The sequence below is a fragment of the Carassius auratus genome, chromosome 25 (assembly GCF_003368295.1).
Source record: "Carassius auratus strain Wakin chromosome 25, ASM336829v1, whole genome shotgun sequence".
In the NCBI taxonomy this organism is placed as follows: domain Eukaryota; kingdom Metazoa; phylum Chordata; class Actinopteri; order Cypriniformes; family Cyprinidae; genus Carassius; species Carassius auratus.
The window spans coordinates 10,788,062-10,806,210 of NC_039267.1; the positions used below are offsets into that span (position 1 = coordinate 10,788,062).

Sequence of the window (18,149 nt, forward strand, 5' to 3'; positions counted from 1 at the left end):
TTTCCATAAATATAATATTCTGTGAACCTAAAAGTAGTAAAATGGTTTGGTTTTAAATGTTGTAAAATTTTGTAAAAAAAAATTTTTTTACATTTAGTGTCTATGCTTAGGATTACTAATGAGATCACATGTATAGGTCTACAATAAAAAAAAAAAAACAATATATTTTTCCCACAGGAAGTTCTGTTCCTCTTTTTTCATTTCTACAGTACAAAGAAAATGCGCTATGACGAGGTCAGATTTCTCAAACAGGTTGTGGGGAGACAGGACGGATGTTCTTACATTTGCAATGACCCCTGGCAGCACCTCTTTCCAGTTAAAGGCCCGGTCCCATATGTGGAAGGTAGGAAGTTCCGTACGTCCTTATCAGCAGCAGGGACAGCCTGTTCCCACATTTCCTCCTCCAGCTGAATGGACATGAGAAAGAAAAAACAGATATCTATGAAAACCGGAAGCTCGTGAGAGTTTACAGGAAAAGGGCCCTTTTCTAGACTTTGTGAAATGTAAGCATAACAAAGAATATACAGTAGTTTTGAGATGTCAGGGAAAATTGTAAAGACAGAATCAATGTTTGACTCCTCTTTTTTTTTAATCAGAAACAATATTTGGAAAATCACAACAAATGGTATGAAAACTCACCAACTACAACAACTTCCCACACAAATGGCACTTGTCGGTGAATAAAAAGACCTAGTTAGACAAAACATTTCAAAAAAGCAAAAAAGACAGACATAATGTGTAAAACATCTTTACTAACCACTTCAATTTAAAACACAACAACAACAAAACCTTTTTGGTGTGAAACCGAAACACACTCTTTTGTTCTCTTTTCGTGTTCCTCTGATATTTTATTAAGTGCAGCTGTTGTAATCAACACACCTCTGTGTCCTTTGAACTTGACATCTCTCTTCAGAAAAAACATCAGGTTCCTTCCCCGTGTTATTTAATCAAAGAAAACTCAAACACACTTGGGGTCAAAGGATTTGCTACAGGCTGTGCAAATGTGTGACTTCAAAAGGCGTTGGGCTTAAAAAAAACAGTTTGAGATAAGAGCACAGGGGGTTTTCGGTTAGCAGGAAATACTTTTTTTCTAAAGCAAAGGAGGAACGTAACTGGGTGGGAGGTTATTAGCCCATCACACCTTTTAAAATACCTCTCTATTTAAGGAGATTTTGACACTTTAACAGTATGTTAACCCAAGCCATTGTTTTTCATTCATCATTCCATGCTAATTTCCAATGCAAATTTTCAGACTCAACTCTTTTGCAAACACCTACAAGATTCCATCAGCTGTGATAAAAATAGTGCAAATACTCAGTTATTCATAACAGCGAGCACTAGGAATGTGTCACAGTTTTTATCATGCATAGAATTTCTCCACAGGCTTTTAATTATTCAAAAATAATAATGATTAGAAATATAATTATAAAGATCAGATTAAGGTACAACACTAATATTAATTTGGATCTTAATTATTACTTACAGATAGAAAGATGGATGGATGGATAGTCATTTAAGTTTTAATATTTGAGTTGGATGGATGATGGATAGTCATTTAAGTTTTAATTTTGAGTTGGATGGATGGATGGCTAGTCATTTAAGTTTTTATTTTTGAGATAGATAGATGGATAGCTAGTCATTAAAGTTTTGATTTTTGAGATAGATGGATAGATGGATGAATAGGTAGTCATTTAAGTTTTGATTTTTGAGATGGATGGATGGATAGCTAGTCATTAAAGTTTTGATTTTTGATTCTGTCTGTTGTTTTGATGTTTTGTTTGAAGTTATTTTAGAGGACAATAATTATTTCAAATCTTAATATGCCACGTGAGGTTGGAACTACTTTAGGTTCCAGCCAAAAATAAACAAGAAAGGGGCGAAGCCATCTGTCTTTGGAAGCAAGAAAAAAAAAAAAGAAAGAAAAAAGAAACAGGTGTGAGGGTGCTTTAAAACACAGATGTGAATAAGAACGAGTGTTTTAAAGGTCCTGACTCGAGCAACAGATTTCACGATAAGTGCATGAGGGAATTATAACTAATGTAAAAATAAGTGAATCAAATTCAGCCATATTGACCAAAATGATTTGAAACAGTGGATAATTCTGGCCACCAAATTTGATTGGCCAAGCAGCTTTCCAAGCGTCTTCTTTAACGCTGGGTTGCTCCAACCAGGGTTTCTCTCACCAGTTTGGAAACTTTCACTTCAGTAAGGTCTCCGACCCACAACAGGTGTATACCTATCTTTAAACTTTCCGCCCCTATCTATATTTGTTGAAAGGGAAAACCTCTCAACAGACGTTCCCCTAAATTAAAAAAAATGGAGCAAGGTGTTTTTTTTTTCCTTTGCAGGTGTCATTGCAGAAACAATATGAGAAAGCTCTTTTCCATTACTCCATCTTTATTCTTTTTTTCTTTTCTTTTTTCTTGAACAAAAGGTCAGAGGGAATTTTCTCAAAGTACTCTGATTCAATGCCAACCAGGCCTGGCTAACAGGAAGAAGTCCTAGTCCTCTGATGTCTGTTGGGGAGCTAAAGATAATGTTTACCTTCCCTTGCCTCATAAGCAAGCAACCACTTTACCATATGTGGGTCTTGCAAGAACCTGCATGTGCACAAATCCATAAACACGGCACATGCACAAGCAGGCAGCCTAACACAACTGCTTTTACACAGGCACACATGCATTCGTTTCGATTATCTTCTCTTTGTTCATGAGTTGGTTGCTCTAGCCCTTTTTTGGCGCCCCACCAGAGACAAAGGGCTTGTGTTATGCACAGAGAGGTCACAAGCACACCTGCAGTCTGTACGAGACACAGAGGAAGTGGTTAGAGAAGTTCGGCTGTAATTTGTAGCAACAACAACAGTCACATATTGCATTTTTTTGTTTATGACAAATTCTTTATGTATAATTTGAACCTTTTAATGAAAATGAAAAAGCATATATCCAATCAAGCAGAGTGGTTTGTAACATCACAATCTGAATGGCTAAAATTGGCTTTTAATCATCTGTCCACTGTAATGGTAGACCCTAAAACTCAATGACTCTAGCACATATAGTTCATAAAGCATGCCAGCCACGTCTTTTTATTCCTTTGGGAAACTGGTCTAAATTATTTGTTTTCACCACCATTTGGATGCATTGTTTTTATGTAAGCCTGTCAGGAAGAGTTTAGCAGAGCTGCCAAACAAAGAAAGATGCGGTATGCAAAAAAGCAAACAAGAACCGCTGGGCCTTCTGTCGATTGGCTCCCTGCTTCCGTCTGACCTCCACCCAGAGGAAAACCACAAGGCTGCGGCTGATTGAGAAAGAGTAAACAAGGCTGCAAGTGTCTCTGAGGACACTTACATGGCCTTACATGCACAAACCATTCATGCTGCCTGGGACTTAATCACACCAGAGACTGTAATTCATTCATAATGGTCTATATTTACATAATACATGTGATGCAGCAGACACAACCCAATCCTGATACTGTAAAAATCTGTGCATGTTTGTCTGTTCTATCAGTCTCTTTCCTGATGTCTTGCTTGCAGCTGTCAAAACATGACCGGGATGTTGTCTTAGCTGCAGCTGTCCTCTTAACATGACTTTTGGGTGAGAATGCTGTATGACCCCTCAAATCCCCTCAAGCCCCTCCCTTACCCTGCTTTGTGTCTTTTCATCTTGTGTCCTTTTTTTTTTTTTTTGCATTGTTAAGTCCAATGTTCTTACTCGGAATGACACAGCTGGAAGTCTTTAAGCTTAAAGAATAAAAAAAGAGGGATTTGGCATGTCCTCTACTGCAGGCCAGAGGAAGTTACCACTGAAGTGAGGACCACCGTGGTTGGGTATCCATCACACAGACGGACCCTCGGCTTCCTCGTCTGACCCATCCACTTGCTGCCTCTGTTGCAGAAGCAGGACCTGGTTGTCCAAGCATGTCCTCAATTTGTCTTCAGTCAGAGTAAGTCGCTCCTCGAGGACGGCAACCGTCTGAGAGAATAGAATCAACAGTTAAAGTTGTAGTCACAGTTCATGGCCAAAAAGGTCCACTGTTTATTGTCAATAGTGAAGCTTTCAATGCAGTTTCAATGCAGTCAGTACAGTTAATTTGTGAAATCTGCATAGAGATCTTTCACCCTTACACAAAATTCAAGATTTAAATGACTGGATTTGACTAGAAAAACAAACTACATCTGATCTTATTTGCTCTGTAGATCTAGAAAAGCAGAACTAAGATGACCTAAAAGTGGTTCACCTGGGTCAGGATGTCCAACTGCTGCACAATGTTCTCCAGAGTGCTAGTAATGCTCGATGGGATACCCGAACGCTCCTCTCTAGATGCTGTCATGCTGCCAGCAAACCTTTCTTCTTGGTCTTCATCCTCCTCTTCTCTGTGTCGCATACGAGTTCGAAATGGACCTGAGATGGGCTGTTCTCTGCCACTTGTTGCTCTGTCATGGCTTCTTACATCCTAAGGAATGAGGGCAACAAAATTTGAAAAAGATCTGTTATCATTTACTCATGATGGTCCAAATCTGTTTGACATTCTTTCTTCTGTGCCACACAAAAAGAGATGATTAGCAGAATGTCCCAGGGGCTATTTTAACAATAAACACATAAATGTAGGTCGCATTTTTGGTCTGATCCTCGTTCAAAGCTAGTTTATGGCTTTTAAGGACTACTTTTAGCGCACTTTTCGGAGCTCAAAAACACTGGCCTCCAATCCAAGTTTTACCTTCAACTTTGATCTCCAAAACTTTTGGCCGAATCTGAATTATTATTATTATTTCAGTTTCAGGCTGAATATCTTCACTTGCCAATATTTCAATGCATGGTTGGTGATGATAGCTTCATAGGCAGCGTGCCGATATATGATGCAGTAGTGCTTCAGGTGACACGAGTTTGATTCCCTCTCCGCAGACCTTTTCTGACCCGATGGGTTTGGATTGACATTAAGGTCATTAAATGATTTTATTTTTCAGATTAACTGTGGTATCAACAGGAAATGTAGAAACCACATCAACATATTTTTTTTGCTAATAAGACCTGATAGAAACATGGAATCAGTACATGGGCCTCTGACCCGATCATGCATACAACCAAAATCCTGACCAGCTCCAGAAAAGACACACAAAATTATGAGAAGGAGGGAGGGTCATACATTCCTGCCCTAATGCAGGAAGAAAATCGATTGCAGCCCCTTACTTCCTGTGCAGTGTCCTGACTTCAAAGCGCAGGGCTGAGAGACAGCATCATGCCCTAGGAAAGGAGGGGAGGAGGTGAACAAAGCTGTCAGTGTGTGGAAGGGTTCGTTCTGGGGTCCTCCAGCACCCACCAGCCACATCTGGGCAACATCTGCTAGCCTCGTTTACACGCTTCACGCTCAGACCTTGCTCACGCTATAAGCTCCAAACCTTGTATCTTCTTTTGTATATTCTGTAACCTTGTAGAAAACAGCACTTGGAAAATATTGTCTGTGCTAGTAGCAGTGACATGTCAATTGTAAAAATCAGTGGAAGGTGAGGGTCAACGTGTATTCATGACGTTAATGTTCAATCTCACATCTTTGGGACTAACTATGGATGGGAATCATAAAGGTTCTGGCTCAGATTCCTATGATTGGTCCCGCTTAATGGTTCCAGTAAAGTTGTTATAAAACGGAAGTAGTTATAAAGCTTTTGTTCTGTATTGTGATGTTCCTCTGAGTGCAGTGGATTATCGTAAAAAAGAAAAAGCGTAGGGTGGGATTTGGTTCCCACCGGTTGTTGATTGTATTTTGAAATGAGGTCGTAGCACTCAAAAATAGAAAAGCAGATGAATGTGCCACCAGAAAGAAGCTTATTGTTTTTACCAGAAGATCAAGTTATATTTTGATATAAAATTACGAGGTCATTTAAAAAAAAAAAAAAAAGAAAACACAGCACATTTTTTTTCACCACAAGATCATGCAATTTCAAAGATAAGGTGGATTTTAATTTCATGCCGATTCCAACAATTCTGTTATTATTCAAAGAAAAACTATTTACATAGATTTCCTTGTATGGTTAAATTGTTCACAATAACAAACGTTTAGCAAATAGGGTGATTGTTCACTTAACGCTGACTTCAACGATAATTTTAGTACAAGTAAACATTAAATGTTTGGGCAAAATGCACTTTCATTGGCAAATAATCAAATAATCTAAATAAAAAATTTTAAAGACGCTTTTAGGTGACAAAAATGCTATCTAATAACTAGCCTTGATTATATATTAAGTCTTTGTCTAATATTTGTATAAATAATTATTTCATCAAAAGTAAAAGAAACAAAAAAATAATAACAATTAAAACAGTTGTATTATTTTAAATAAAATATTCCTGACAAAACTACTAATGTGCATCTTTAACTACAAACAGTCATAAGAACAACCAGTCAGTAGCTGTGTTTCAATTACCCTTCAAATTGTGCAAATGAAAATTGCGAATTGAAAATACGCCAAATGGAAACACGTCAAATTTGCACAAAATTCCATATATAGGAAAACATTTTATACGCTCACATGAAGTGGTTTTTAGGCAATTAAAAAAAAGAATATTTTGCAAAACTGCAATGGAAACAGTTTTTTTTTTTTTTTTTTTAATTCACAGCTCACTTGGCATAAGTAAAAGTCACATGATCATTCTTTAATGTACTATAACCTCCAAGAAACACCTAATACATGGCTGCTCTCGAATATAAGGAGCCTTCCTTGAAGTTAATGCTTATTTAATGGACACATAATACTGCCTTACCAAAGCAGAAAGGTCAGATTTGGCTAAGTGTTTCTTCCTCAATGAGTTTTGGTTGGACAAGAAACTAGTCTGTGGTGAAGGGTGAATGAGTGACCTCTTCCTGATTGCTTCACCAGTTGCTATGACAACAGTGTATCTGTGGTTGCTCGCAAAGAGTTACACTACTTCTGTTCCCTTGGTGGCAGTGCAAGGGAATAGAAGAGAATGTGCACCGTATTAACAACTGTAGTGTTCAGTCGAAAACAATGTAGCAGTCTGAAATTTGAAGTGGGTACAGGTGGGTCATTACATTTTGTACATATTCAGCTCCGAGGCCAAAACTGAGTGTCTTTATGCCAGCGCAGATATAATTTATGTCAACAGGCTTACTGGCCACTAAGCAGGTACTTCACTAGGCCATTGGGAATATTCATGAGGTCCCTCAACAACACCGAAACCACCCCAAGAACCCTTTGAAATATCACTTTGTTACTCAGTGAACACCCGGGAAATGGAGCATAATGACTGGATACTTGACAAGATCAGAGCAGCTGCTGAAGTCGTGTCTGGTCCGATGCTCATTAAGAAATGGGAAGACACCTTCTCAACGGTCTCCTCACAACAATATTGGCTCCTCATTAGCACTAATATTAGAACAATGTTTTCGTGCCAGTGAGTGAAATGTCAAATCGTCCTTCATTTGATGTAACCCAAGATTATCCTCAAGGATATGCACTAAAAGTCCAAAAATGGTTCGATTTTATTTTTAAAAATCATATGCCTCCTCTCACTGCCACTAAGCCACTGACTGGTCTAGTCTTGTGACAGAAGATAGAAGATTTTCCTTGTCACAGGATGCCATGTAATATCATTAAAGTGAGCCGTCTTGTACAAGGAAATTTCATTGATATCAAAGGAGGCACTCTTTGACCTTCTAGCCTTTTCATACCCCTAAGTCATTTTCTTTACTCCTACTCCATCTCTCTTTCCTTTAACAGTCTTTCTGTGGATCAGAGTCTGGTTTCTGCCGTGTTAAGTATCTGCTAAAGGCTGGCTAATGGGGTTTAAGCTAGTATCTGGCACCAGTCGCTGGACGGATTACGTTTCATATTAGCGTGCACATGTCCTATGCTTCCTGCTCTATTAACATAGTCGATAGTATTAAAGTTGGGAAGGAAATGAAAGCTAAACTTACTTTTTTCTCTAGCACAGTTTGCGAGATTATCTGTGAATCTGAAACGGAACCTGAAATGCGCCTTGATAAGACTCTTAAGACTCTGAACTTAAAAAGAAATCATAGTTCACATTTAAAACCAATGCCTAAAAATGCTGTTGTTCAGTGTTTTTAAGTGAATATTTTTTTCCAGTGCTGATAATGAATAAACTGTTATTTTAAAAGAGCATAATATTAAAGACTGTTTTAATTTAAATGGAATTCTTAAACCTAATTTTTAAACCTAAAACCTCTCTTAATTCTCAATACAAAATATTTACAATTAATAAAAAATACACTTATATATTAAAATATAAATACACGCATTCAGGATATAGAAAGTAAAAAATGTATAATGTACATTGTACACTTTTAGAATATTATAAAGAATATTATTTGCAACTGCCTGTATATATATATATATATATATATATATATATATATATATATATATATATATATATATATATATATATATATATATATATATATATATATATAGACACACACACACACACACACACACACACGTTTAAGCTAGTGAATGATAAGCCGGTTTAAAATCACTGCACAGCTATGTCATGTTATCATATTTGCACATGTCCTATTTCAATGATTACGATGCCGGCTATTTTTGCAAGCCAACTCTAACACTTCTTTATGATACGGTGTATTTGACCCCTCATGCTGGCTGGACTAGTGGAAAAGTGAAACCAACACTTGTCACTTCTGAATGTAGGCCACATCCTGTCAGGGGACCGAGACCACAGCCGTCTGCAGCACCACGAGCTTCACACAGGAGGTCAGGTGACGGGTGAAGCCCAAAGAGGACCCGCTTTTTCTTTGGTGTGCATCAGTGCTCAGGAAATGGGCTTTGAAACAGGTCTTTGTCCCTAAATGAGGAACACACACTTCCGAAATGAACACACACATGCGCGTGTACACACAAACCCTGACCCTGGGCTTCAAAGGCAGAGCTGTTTGGTTAGACCTCCAGATGAAAAGATAGAAAACATAAAGCCGTACTGAAAGACTGGAATATCAGAGATGGCTCCCGCACGCTATGGTAGGGGAAGCAGACGCTTCCTTTTTCCCTCTCCGTCTGTTCTCGTATCAAACCACTTTTCACCCGCCCACACGTTGGCTTCAGGGTAGATAAATATCCTTTTCAGAGATACCACAAAACTGCAGCATTTTATAACCAGCTCTGTGACTAAGTGGTTATGTCACATTTCGATTGTGACTGAAGTGTACGCCCTCATCGAGAGAACACAACCAACCACTGCAATAAAACCTGCAGATCTCTGTCAGTACCCTCTCATCCGCTCTGCGTGCACAATGAGTGCCGATGCTGCCAGTGACCTGAAACCACTAAATGCCTAGTCCACAGGATATGATATAACTCGCTTATGCAAACCAGGCTGAACCTGCTTCATCAATCTGAAATAAAAGAAATGGATTTAGAAACAATCAGACAGAATGATGTAATATCATTAAGGGATTCTTTGTAATTCATTGAATTAGAATTGAAAGCATGAATTTCACTGGTGGAACTCAAATCAAAAGCCCTCCTTTGAAAAAAAAAGGGGGATCCCTCTTCAAAAATGGGGAAAGAGGGACGACGAATGCTGCATTCTGACCCAATTCGTATCGGAGGCACAGTTTTAGATCCCACAGACTGGATGAGTCATCAGGCGCGATTTTTCGCACACACACCTTAAATGATTCCAACCGCCCCAAAATCAGGTTGAAGGAATCACAAAACCAAAATGTATGGAAAGTGAAAATACCATGTCTATAAGGAAATACATGTTTTTCAGATATAATGGAGGGCATGTCTTTGTGGTGTTGGGTGACACTGACGTGAAGAAGGGCAGTCATAAACAACAAAAGAACATCAATAACCAAATAAATTCTCTTAAAGGGTTAGTTCAGCCAAATAGGAAAATTCTATCATTAATTACTCACCCCCATGTTGTTTCACACCTGTAAGACCTTTGTTCATCATCGCAACACAAATTAAGATATTTTCTATGGTATCTGGAGCTGTCTGATCCTGCATAGACAGCAACGGAAATGAATCGTTCTCCCAAGTCCAGAAAGGTAGCAAGGAGATCTGTGAATTAATCCATGTGACATCAGTGGTTCATTTGCAATTATATGAAGCTACGAGAATACTTTGTGCGCAAAAAAAAGAAAACAACAATTTTAACAATTTGCCTCTTCTGCATCACCCTGGTGCCATTCTCAGCTGTGTATTTTTTTTCTTTTGCTCAAAAATAGTATTCTCGTAGCTTCCTAATGATTACAGATGAACCACTAATATCACATGGATTAATTCACAGATCTCCATGCTACGTTTCTGGACTTGGGAACATTTCAGTTGCGTTGCTGTCTATGCAGGGTAAGACAGCTCCAGATTCCATCGAAAATATCGTAATTTGTGTTCCAATGATGAACGAAGGAAACGAAATGAGGGTGAGCAATTACAGAATATTAATATTTGGGTGACCTTACATTTTAAAGGTGTTGTATGTAGGATTGACACAGAGTGGTTGAACTAGGTATTGCAGTCCAAATTCAAAATATTGGAGAGGGTTTTTTTTTTTCACCCGGCCCCTCCTCCTCAGACTTGATGCACATGCAGGTTACCAGATTAACGACTAACAAGATTGATCACACTTGATGATGGATGAAATTAAACGCGCTGTGTTTTCCGCCAACTGGCAACCTGGAGTGCCGAAATATAATTGGGTAAACCTGCAGTGGGCGGGTTTCACAAAGCAAAACAACTACAGAAATTTCGGCCCTATACGCACATTTTCAAAGGAGAATAACTGACTGAAGCATTATTTTTCAGATAAACAAGTATTGTAATTTAGCATGTTTCTTAAATATCTGCAAACATATTATGGTATTTTTATTCTTTAGTAGAGTCGAACATTTACATACAGTGCCTTTAACAATAAAAAAAGTAATTATTACTGACAATAATATGTATATTTAAATGTATGTATGTATGTATGTATGTATGTATGTGTGTGTGTATATATATATATATATATATATATATACATATATATATATATATTTACATTTTATTCAATTAGCTGACGCTTTTATCCAAAGCGACTTACAATTGCTATATGTCAGAGGTCACACGCCTCTGGAGCAACTAGGGGTTAAGTGTCTTGCTCAGGGACACATTGGTGTCTCACAGTGGATTCGAACCCGGGTCTCCCACACCACAGACGTGTGTCTTATCCACACACATATATATATATATATATATATATATATATATATATATATATATATATATATATTCAAAATACATTATATACATTTTATACAATACCTTTTATTTATAAGTGTATTTATATTAGTAGTACATAGTATATTTGTAATATAGCAAAATATTGTGAAATATTACAATTTAAATTGTTTTCTGTGTGAATGTTTTAATATGGAATTTATTGCTGTGAAGTATCATTACTCCAGTCTTCAGTGTCAAGTGGTCCTTCAGAAATTTTTGTAATCTGCTGATTTGCTGCTAAAGAATCTGATTATTATCAATGTTGAAAACAGATGCTTCATATTTTTGTGGAAGCTGTGAGATTTTTTCAGGATTCTTTGATGAATAGAAAGTTCAAAACAACAGCATTTATTTGTGTTTACTGTCACTTCTGATGATGTATGAATAGTCTTTGACCCCAACGTTTTTACTGTTTTCCTTTGAAAGAATTAATACTTATACTTGCTCTAAGCCTGAGAATCCCTTTCAGCTTTGTTTATTTCCACAAAGAATTTGAAAAGTACAGTAAAGTGACCAAGCGTCCATCATTTTCTTATCCAGCATGTTCTACAGCATTCAAACACCTCTATTCATTTTACACTCAAGAGTCTGTGACTCACAGTGCTCAGCAGAGTCGTGATGGAAAAATTCAGCATTAAACAACCTTGCGAGTGAGACTGAAGTTTGTTGCGTGTCGCCTGAAACGCTTGTTTTGTCTGGGACCTGGCTCCTTTTTTGTTACAGTTTGTGCCCTGTTGCCTGGAATGCAGGCAAGGTTAAACATACAGGCTGCGTTGTAGGTGGTGGTGGTGTCAACTGAGGATGTGTAGGTGGAAATTTAGCCCCTCGGAGAAGGCAAAGATGAGTCACTGTGAGAAAACTGAAGGTTAAGTCTTGAAGGTGCAGTTTATGCACTATTTTAATTTGGCATAACAAAAACACAAACAGAAATTCATTTATTATCCTCTGGTAAAATGACACTGTAGGAGTGGATAAAAATACAGACTTTGCATGACACATAGTCAGCCTCAGTGTTTGGAAAATAAAGCTAGCGAAACTATAAATGATCCTTTAGACAAAGTAGCTGGGTACAGTACAACCTAGGGGTGGGCAATATGATCAAAATATTATACCACGACATGAGTAATTGTATTTACAGCAACAATATAACAATGTAGTTACTTTTGATTTAAATAAGGACTTTATGATATACATTTTTTTGATACCATAGAAATTTCATGATTCATGCTAGTGTCATTATCACAAAAAGACTAATACTATCCTAAATTAAAAAGAAAACAAAAGCTCAAGCTCAATGAAGACAAATAAACAGTCACTGTATTCTTCACTGTGTGTTATAACACGTATATATCTTTGCCGTTTTTGATTGCTTCCACTGTCCTCATTTGTCAGTTGCTTTGGATAATAGCGTCTGCTTAATAAATTAATAAATGTAAATATATATTGATATTTAAATACATTTATTTATAATATATAATCAAATAAATATATTTTTTCTTATTAAACTGTTGCAACACTGTCAATGCTACATACTCAATGTAATAAAGAGAATAAGCAGAAGAAAAAGCAGAAAGTCGCAAAGGCAGTGTAAAGTTTAAACTCTACAGCCTAAATATAATCCACAGCAGAGCAAAGTGTGTGTTTGGCTCAGGTCAGCCCACTTTGGTGCTGCTCATAGCAGATACAAATTGATGCTCATTGTGGCAGCCGTAATGTTTCAGAGCAGGAAACCATTAACATGGCATTACGCGGCGGATGGAGGGAAGGAAATTAAATTTGGCTGTCTTTGAGTAACTGATGTCACAGTTCTCCCTGTGGGAAATTGATTATTACTGCCTTCCGCTGGCTAAGAGCCCCATGGATGTGGGTCATGCAGGAATGGTGAGCTTGAGTCTGAATGATTCGTTCACTAAAAAGTCTGATTCAGATCTCAAATTCAATCTAGTTGCAACAGATTGCAGTTATCTGGACAATGATATTTTTTTAAAATCGCGATTAATCGCATGATTGTCTGCAATTAATCACACTGTTATGCACAAAACTAATAATGCATTCAAAAGTAGTGTACTGTGCACTTTTTTCATTTAAAAGTACTGCTATATGAACAAAAGTGCAATAACATTTGGTTTGAAAACACTTTAATTAAATAAGGTGCTGTTTTACAGCAGTATTCCTTTTACATAGTAGCAGTTAAAATATTTCTTGTAAATCTTAACTTATAACATTAATGTAATTAAATTAAATATAAAACAAGCTATTTGTCACTGCCAGGACATTAAAGTTTTTATAGAAAATATTTTATAGTTTGTTATAGAAAAACAAGTTATGCTCCGAGTCCAGAGCCTCAATCATAACATTATAACAGGCATCTTCCGATTAGAGACCTGCATGATCGCGGGACCCATCGTAGCAGAGTGTGGTGCAGGACAACACTTGATGGATGGGTGCAGGAGAATAATTAGGGTGTGCTCACACTAGGCAATCTTAACCCCCCAAAGTCTGGCTTGTTTGACTAGTGTGATCGTTCCATTCAGCAGTCCCTGGCTCGGTTGGAAGAGGTGGGCAAGAGCACAGTTCAGTTATATATAGATCAGTGAGTGTGAGCGCTAACCATGCCGGAGTGCAGATCTTCTGATACGTGCAAAAGCAAAAGCGATAGATGTGTAAAGCAGTATATTGTGAGAGGGCCGTGTGTTACCGTGTCCCATATGACTCAAAATAATAAACCACAAAGTTAACAGCAAGCTCTTTTCTGCTGTCTTCACGTGCTATCGGAAACTTCCTATTTACCATTTATGAAGTAATGATTACGAGTATGCTGCATTCTTTTCTGTTAAAAAGAACAGTGGACAGTGGTTTGTGAATGCTGATGCTAAGCCTAAATAATTTGATCAGGAGCATCCTCTCCTGTGACCCATGATTTGTTTGTATGTGCATTCAGAGCCAGTGAGCAATGAACTTTCAATAATAAAAAAAAACTGTGATAAAAATGTGTTAACTTGCCCTGCCCTACAATTAATACTTCAGTCTGTTTCTCACAAAAAGCTACTATAAGGCTTAAGAAGACTTGGAAAAAAATGCCACAAGAGTTGCACAGACTGCTTTTATGATAAATTTAACTTCCTACTTTCCTCCCTGTAGCGTCTATCTTTTGCAGTCTGCCTAGAAATCAAAGAGGAAGAAGGGAAAAGAAGTCATGATAACAAAGCTAGAGAAAAATCGCACATACAAGGAAAAAATCCTTATATAATTTATTGTCATTTATTATATGGAGTCATATCACCTCAGTGAAAAAATATGGCCTGTGCTGTCTTGTTTTCCTTCTCCTCATTTACTGTCCTCTCTATAATATCATTATCATTAAAGGTGCTGTAGGGAACTTTTGTAAAAAAAATATTTTTTACATATTTATTAAACCTGTCATTATGTCCTGACAGTAGAATATGAGAAAGAAAAAAAAAGTAGATTATGAAAAAAATCAAGCTCCTCTGACTCCTCCCAGTGGGCCTATTGCCATTTGCAGAAAGTCATGCGCTCCCGGTAAAAAATAACCAATCAGAGCTGCGGTCCGTAACTTTGTTTGTGTTCAAAATGTAGAAAAATGTATATAATAAGCAGGTACACCATGAATCCATTTTCCAAACCGTGTTTTTTGCTTGTCCTGAATCACTAGGGTGCACCTATAATAAGTGTTTATATTCGGACTATTTTAGATAGCTTCGGGGATACCGCGGCGGAGTAACCCAGTACCTTTGTGATTCTTCATAGACATAAACAGAGAGAAGTAGTTCCGGCTACGATGTCCTTCCGCAAGACGCAAGCAGTTCTGTTTATTAACCGCTAGAGCGTCAAAAGTTCCCTACCGCAGCTTTAACTGGCCAAATAGTGGCAAAGAAAAAAAAAGCTGTCTCTGCCAATATAGTTTTGACCTTACGTAGTCATTCACCTACATTTACTTCAATACTCAGGGACTTCAACACTTCACACTAAAAAGCAGTAGCCATTGATACCAATAACCAAACCATTCATAGAAAAATATAGGTTATATAAGCAAACGCATTCTGATAACCATAGCACATATCAGCCTGCATAAGCAATAGGTGAAATAAAAGAAAGAGCCAAAGTTCAATAGTATTGTAAACTCAAACCTGCAAAAAAAAAAAAAAAAAAAAAAAAAAAAAGAGCACGAAAGCATCGTGCTTACAATGCACAACCCTACTGATGGGGTTGCCAATGTACAGCCAATGATTAACACCAGGGTCAACAGCCCACTGCCTGGAAAAGCTTTGCTATCAGCAGGAGATATCACGCAGCCAACTGACACCTCATTGAGACGTGTTGGATCCAGTGCTCATTGGCAAACTGTTCACACCGAAAGAGAGAGAGTCCACATCCTCTCTTCTGCTTTTTGTGGCCTCACAATCAAACACTGTTTTATGTGTGAGAGAAAAAAGATACGAAAACACTCGCACAAGGTTAAATGAGAACACGATGTCCTACCATGCTGTAAAAATGTTTGACACAAAAAGGCGGTGTGCTGAACATGTGGCACATTGTGCAAACATAAGTGACAGTGGGAGATCTAATGGTGTTAATCGCCCTTCCGGTAAAAAATCGTATAGAAGCCAGAGGCTGATTGTCAAACTTTATGATGAAAGTGGCCAATATTATTTAATATGGCCTGGTCTTGACAAAATACGCTTCCATGTTCAGGCTAAATTATGGCCAATATAACATATCTTAAATGTAAAAAAAAAAAAAAATGTAACAAATAATAAATGTAATTAATTAAACATTATACAATTTGACAAAAAATCATGCTTAAAATCTCTAATTTATATCTCATATATATAGCTTTATATTTACACTTTTTTGAGAATTTTGAGTACTAGAATCGGGAAAGGTCCTAGAGCCGGGATTCGAACTCGGGATGCCCGTAGTGCAATGGCGCTATATGACGGCGCACTGCCCACGAGGCTATTGCTGCCAAAAAAACTATTTTTTTTTTTTTTTAAATAAATTTTAAACAATTATTATTATATAAAACAAGCAACAAATTTGAACAATTTTTATCGTGATGTCTAAAAAAACAGAGCTAATAGCACAATATGCTGCAAATGAATAATTATTTTACTAAAAGTTACCATTGGCATGTGTAATTCATCATATTTTTATTTTGTACCTTTGTCCCACCCTGTCACTATCCTCATTGCACTTCCACTTATTTTCAGGTGCAGTCAGCACTTCTGTTTCCTATCTCACCCCTCCTCTTCTCTTTCTTCCTCTCTCTTCATTAGCCACTTCTGCTTTAATTTTTAACTCTCTTGCTCAACTTCGGCTGTGCACAGCTGCAGCTAAGCCAGAGCCAGAATACTGTGGATTTTCCATTTAAGAATGGGATACAGTGAAAAAAGTGTCTGGTCCAAAGCCTGTGGATTCTGGACTGATCCAAATGCATATTAGCTACAACAGAACACTGCGATTAGTAAGGCAAGAACCGCAGTTCATGAAAACAAGACGTGATGGTGCTGAAATGAGGAGTTGGCGTCACCTCAATTGCTGTCAAATGTGAACTCACAAGAACTACTGCTGTGAAGTAGAATGCTGAACACTAAAATGGGAAGTAGGTTGGGAAGGGAACAGAAGCTGAGTGGAAGTAGCCCTGGTGTTTAAGGTGCACTGGATAATTGAAAAGTGGTGTGGCAGTTACTGGTGTCAAAAGACCTGCTTTGAAATGCTGCAGATATTCTCTCAATCCAAGTACAAAATGGAGTGCAGCTCCAAGTATGCTTTAGATCTGTAAATGATCTGACCTGAGCCTCATCATCTTTATTTTCTGTCATAGGAATATAATAGCTGTTTTTCAAATGATCAACAATAAATATCTTTACCATCCTGCCACCTACCACAATTTGATAAATAATAATGTAACTAAATAAAACCGACAGTTATACATATAATTTTAATATATATATATATAGACACTCATAAATAAAATTTCATAATAAATGTAAAGTATTAAAACTGATTTTTTTTAATATTCATATTTTATATTTTTATCTTATACTTTTTGCATTTTTATATGATATTTATATTATTATAATATATAAAATACAATTCCTTATAATATATTTACTTCAAAAATATTAATATATATTTAAAAAATGATATTCAGAAAGGAAAATCTTTTTTCTTGAAAAATAAATTAAACTGTTCAATGCTATATAATTTTCATATTTACTATGCACTATAAAAACTGTTTTTGCACTTTGTCGCCTGCTTGTTTTTCTGCTCCCTGCTGAGTGTAATACTGGCGGGCTGTGTCCCTCGCAGGAGTCTGATGTGCGTCTTTTCGTATCATTAACCTATTTTAAATCCGCTTTCAAAGAATTAGGCAGTTTTTTAAATATTTACCCCTCTCTGCAACACATGCCAAATGACGCACTCAGCTGGCATGGAAGAAAATCATTTCCGCATTACAGTGCTTAATACACAAAACAAATAAACAGAACCGGTCAGAACATAAAACGGCCTAACTATGAGCCAGTAATGAATACCAACTGTTGTATTTAATCTGCAAATCAGTGGATCAAAAAATTTGAACATACAAGTCTCCCTTATTTTGAATCATTTTTCTGAATTGGAGCATGAATCTCTCACTAATCCATGCTTACAAGCTCTCAGCACTGCAGCAAATAGAGCGGCCCGAGTGAAAGTTCAGCCGCTTGATTGACAGCTGCAGCAGCAGGTGGTGTGGGGTCCAGCTGAGCTTCTGCCCTTCACCAAGCTCTGCCAGAGAGTCTCAGCCTCAGCATGCTGCTTCTCAACTCCTCCATTACTCGCTAAACTGGACAGACAGAACCTTCACGTTAAATCAGCCTGAGATCAA

At 37.3% G+C, this 18,149-nt stretch overlaps 1 protein-coding gene across 2 annotated transcripts in view; it reads right to left on the minus strand.

Annotated features, from left to right (window-relative positions):
• Positions 1 to 1,885: 1,885 nt before the first annotated feature.
• The window catches only part of LOC113043256 (POC1 centriolar protein homolog B), a 36,992-nt gene continuing 20,728 nt past the window's right edge, over positions 1,886 to 18,149 (minus strand). Inside the window, exons 10-11 of one of the 2 annotated variants that reach the window (XM_026202503.1) lie at positions 4,237 to 4,452; positions 1,886 to 3,971 (exon numbers count right to left, since the gene is read on the minus strand). In XM_026202503.1, coding sequence (XP_026058288.1) covers positions 3,834 to 3,971; positions 4,237 to 4,452 — 354 coding nt within the window. In that variant the 3' untranslated portion in view covers positions 1,886 to 3,833. The remainder of the gene's footprint in view (positions 3,972 to 4,236; positions 4,453 to 18,149) is intronic. The other variant, XM_026202502.1, reaches the window with a different exon arrangement.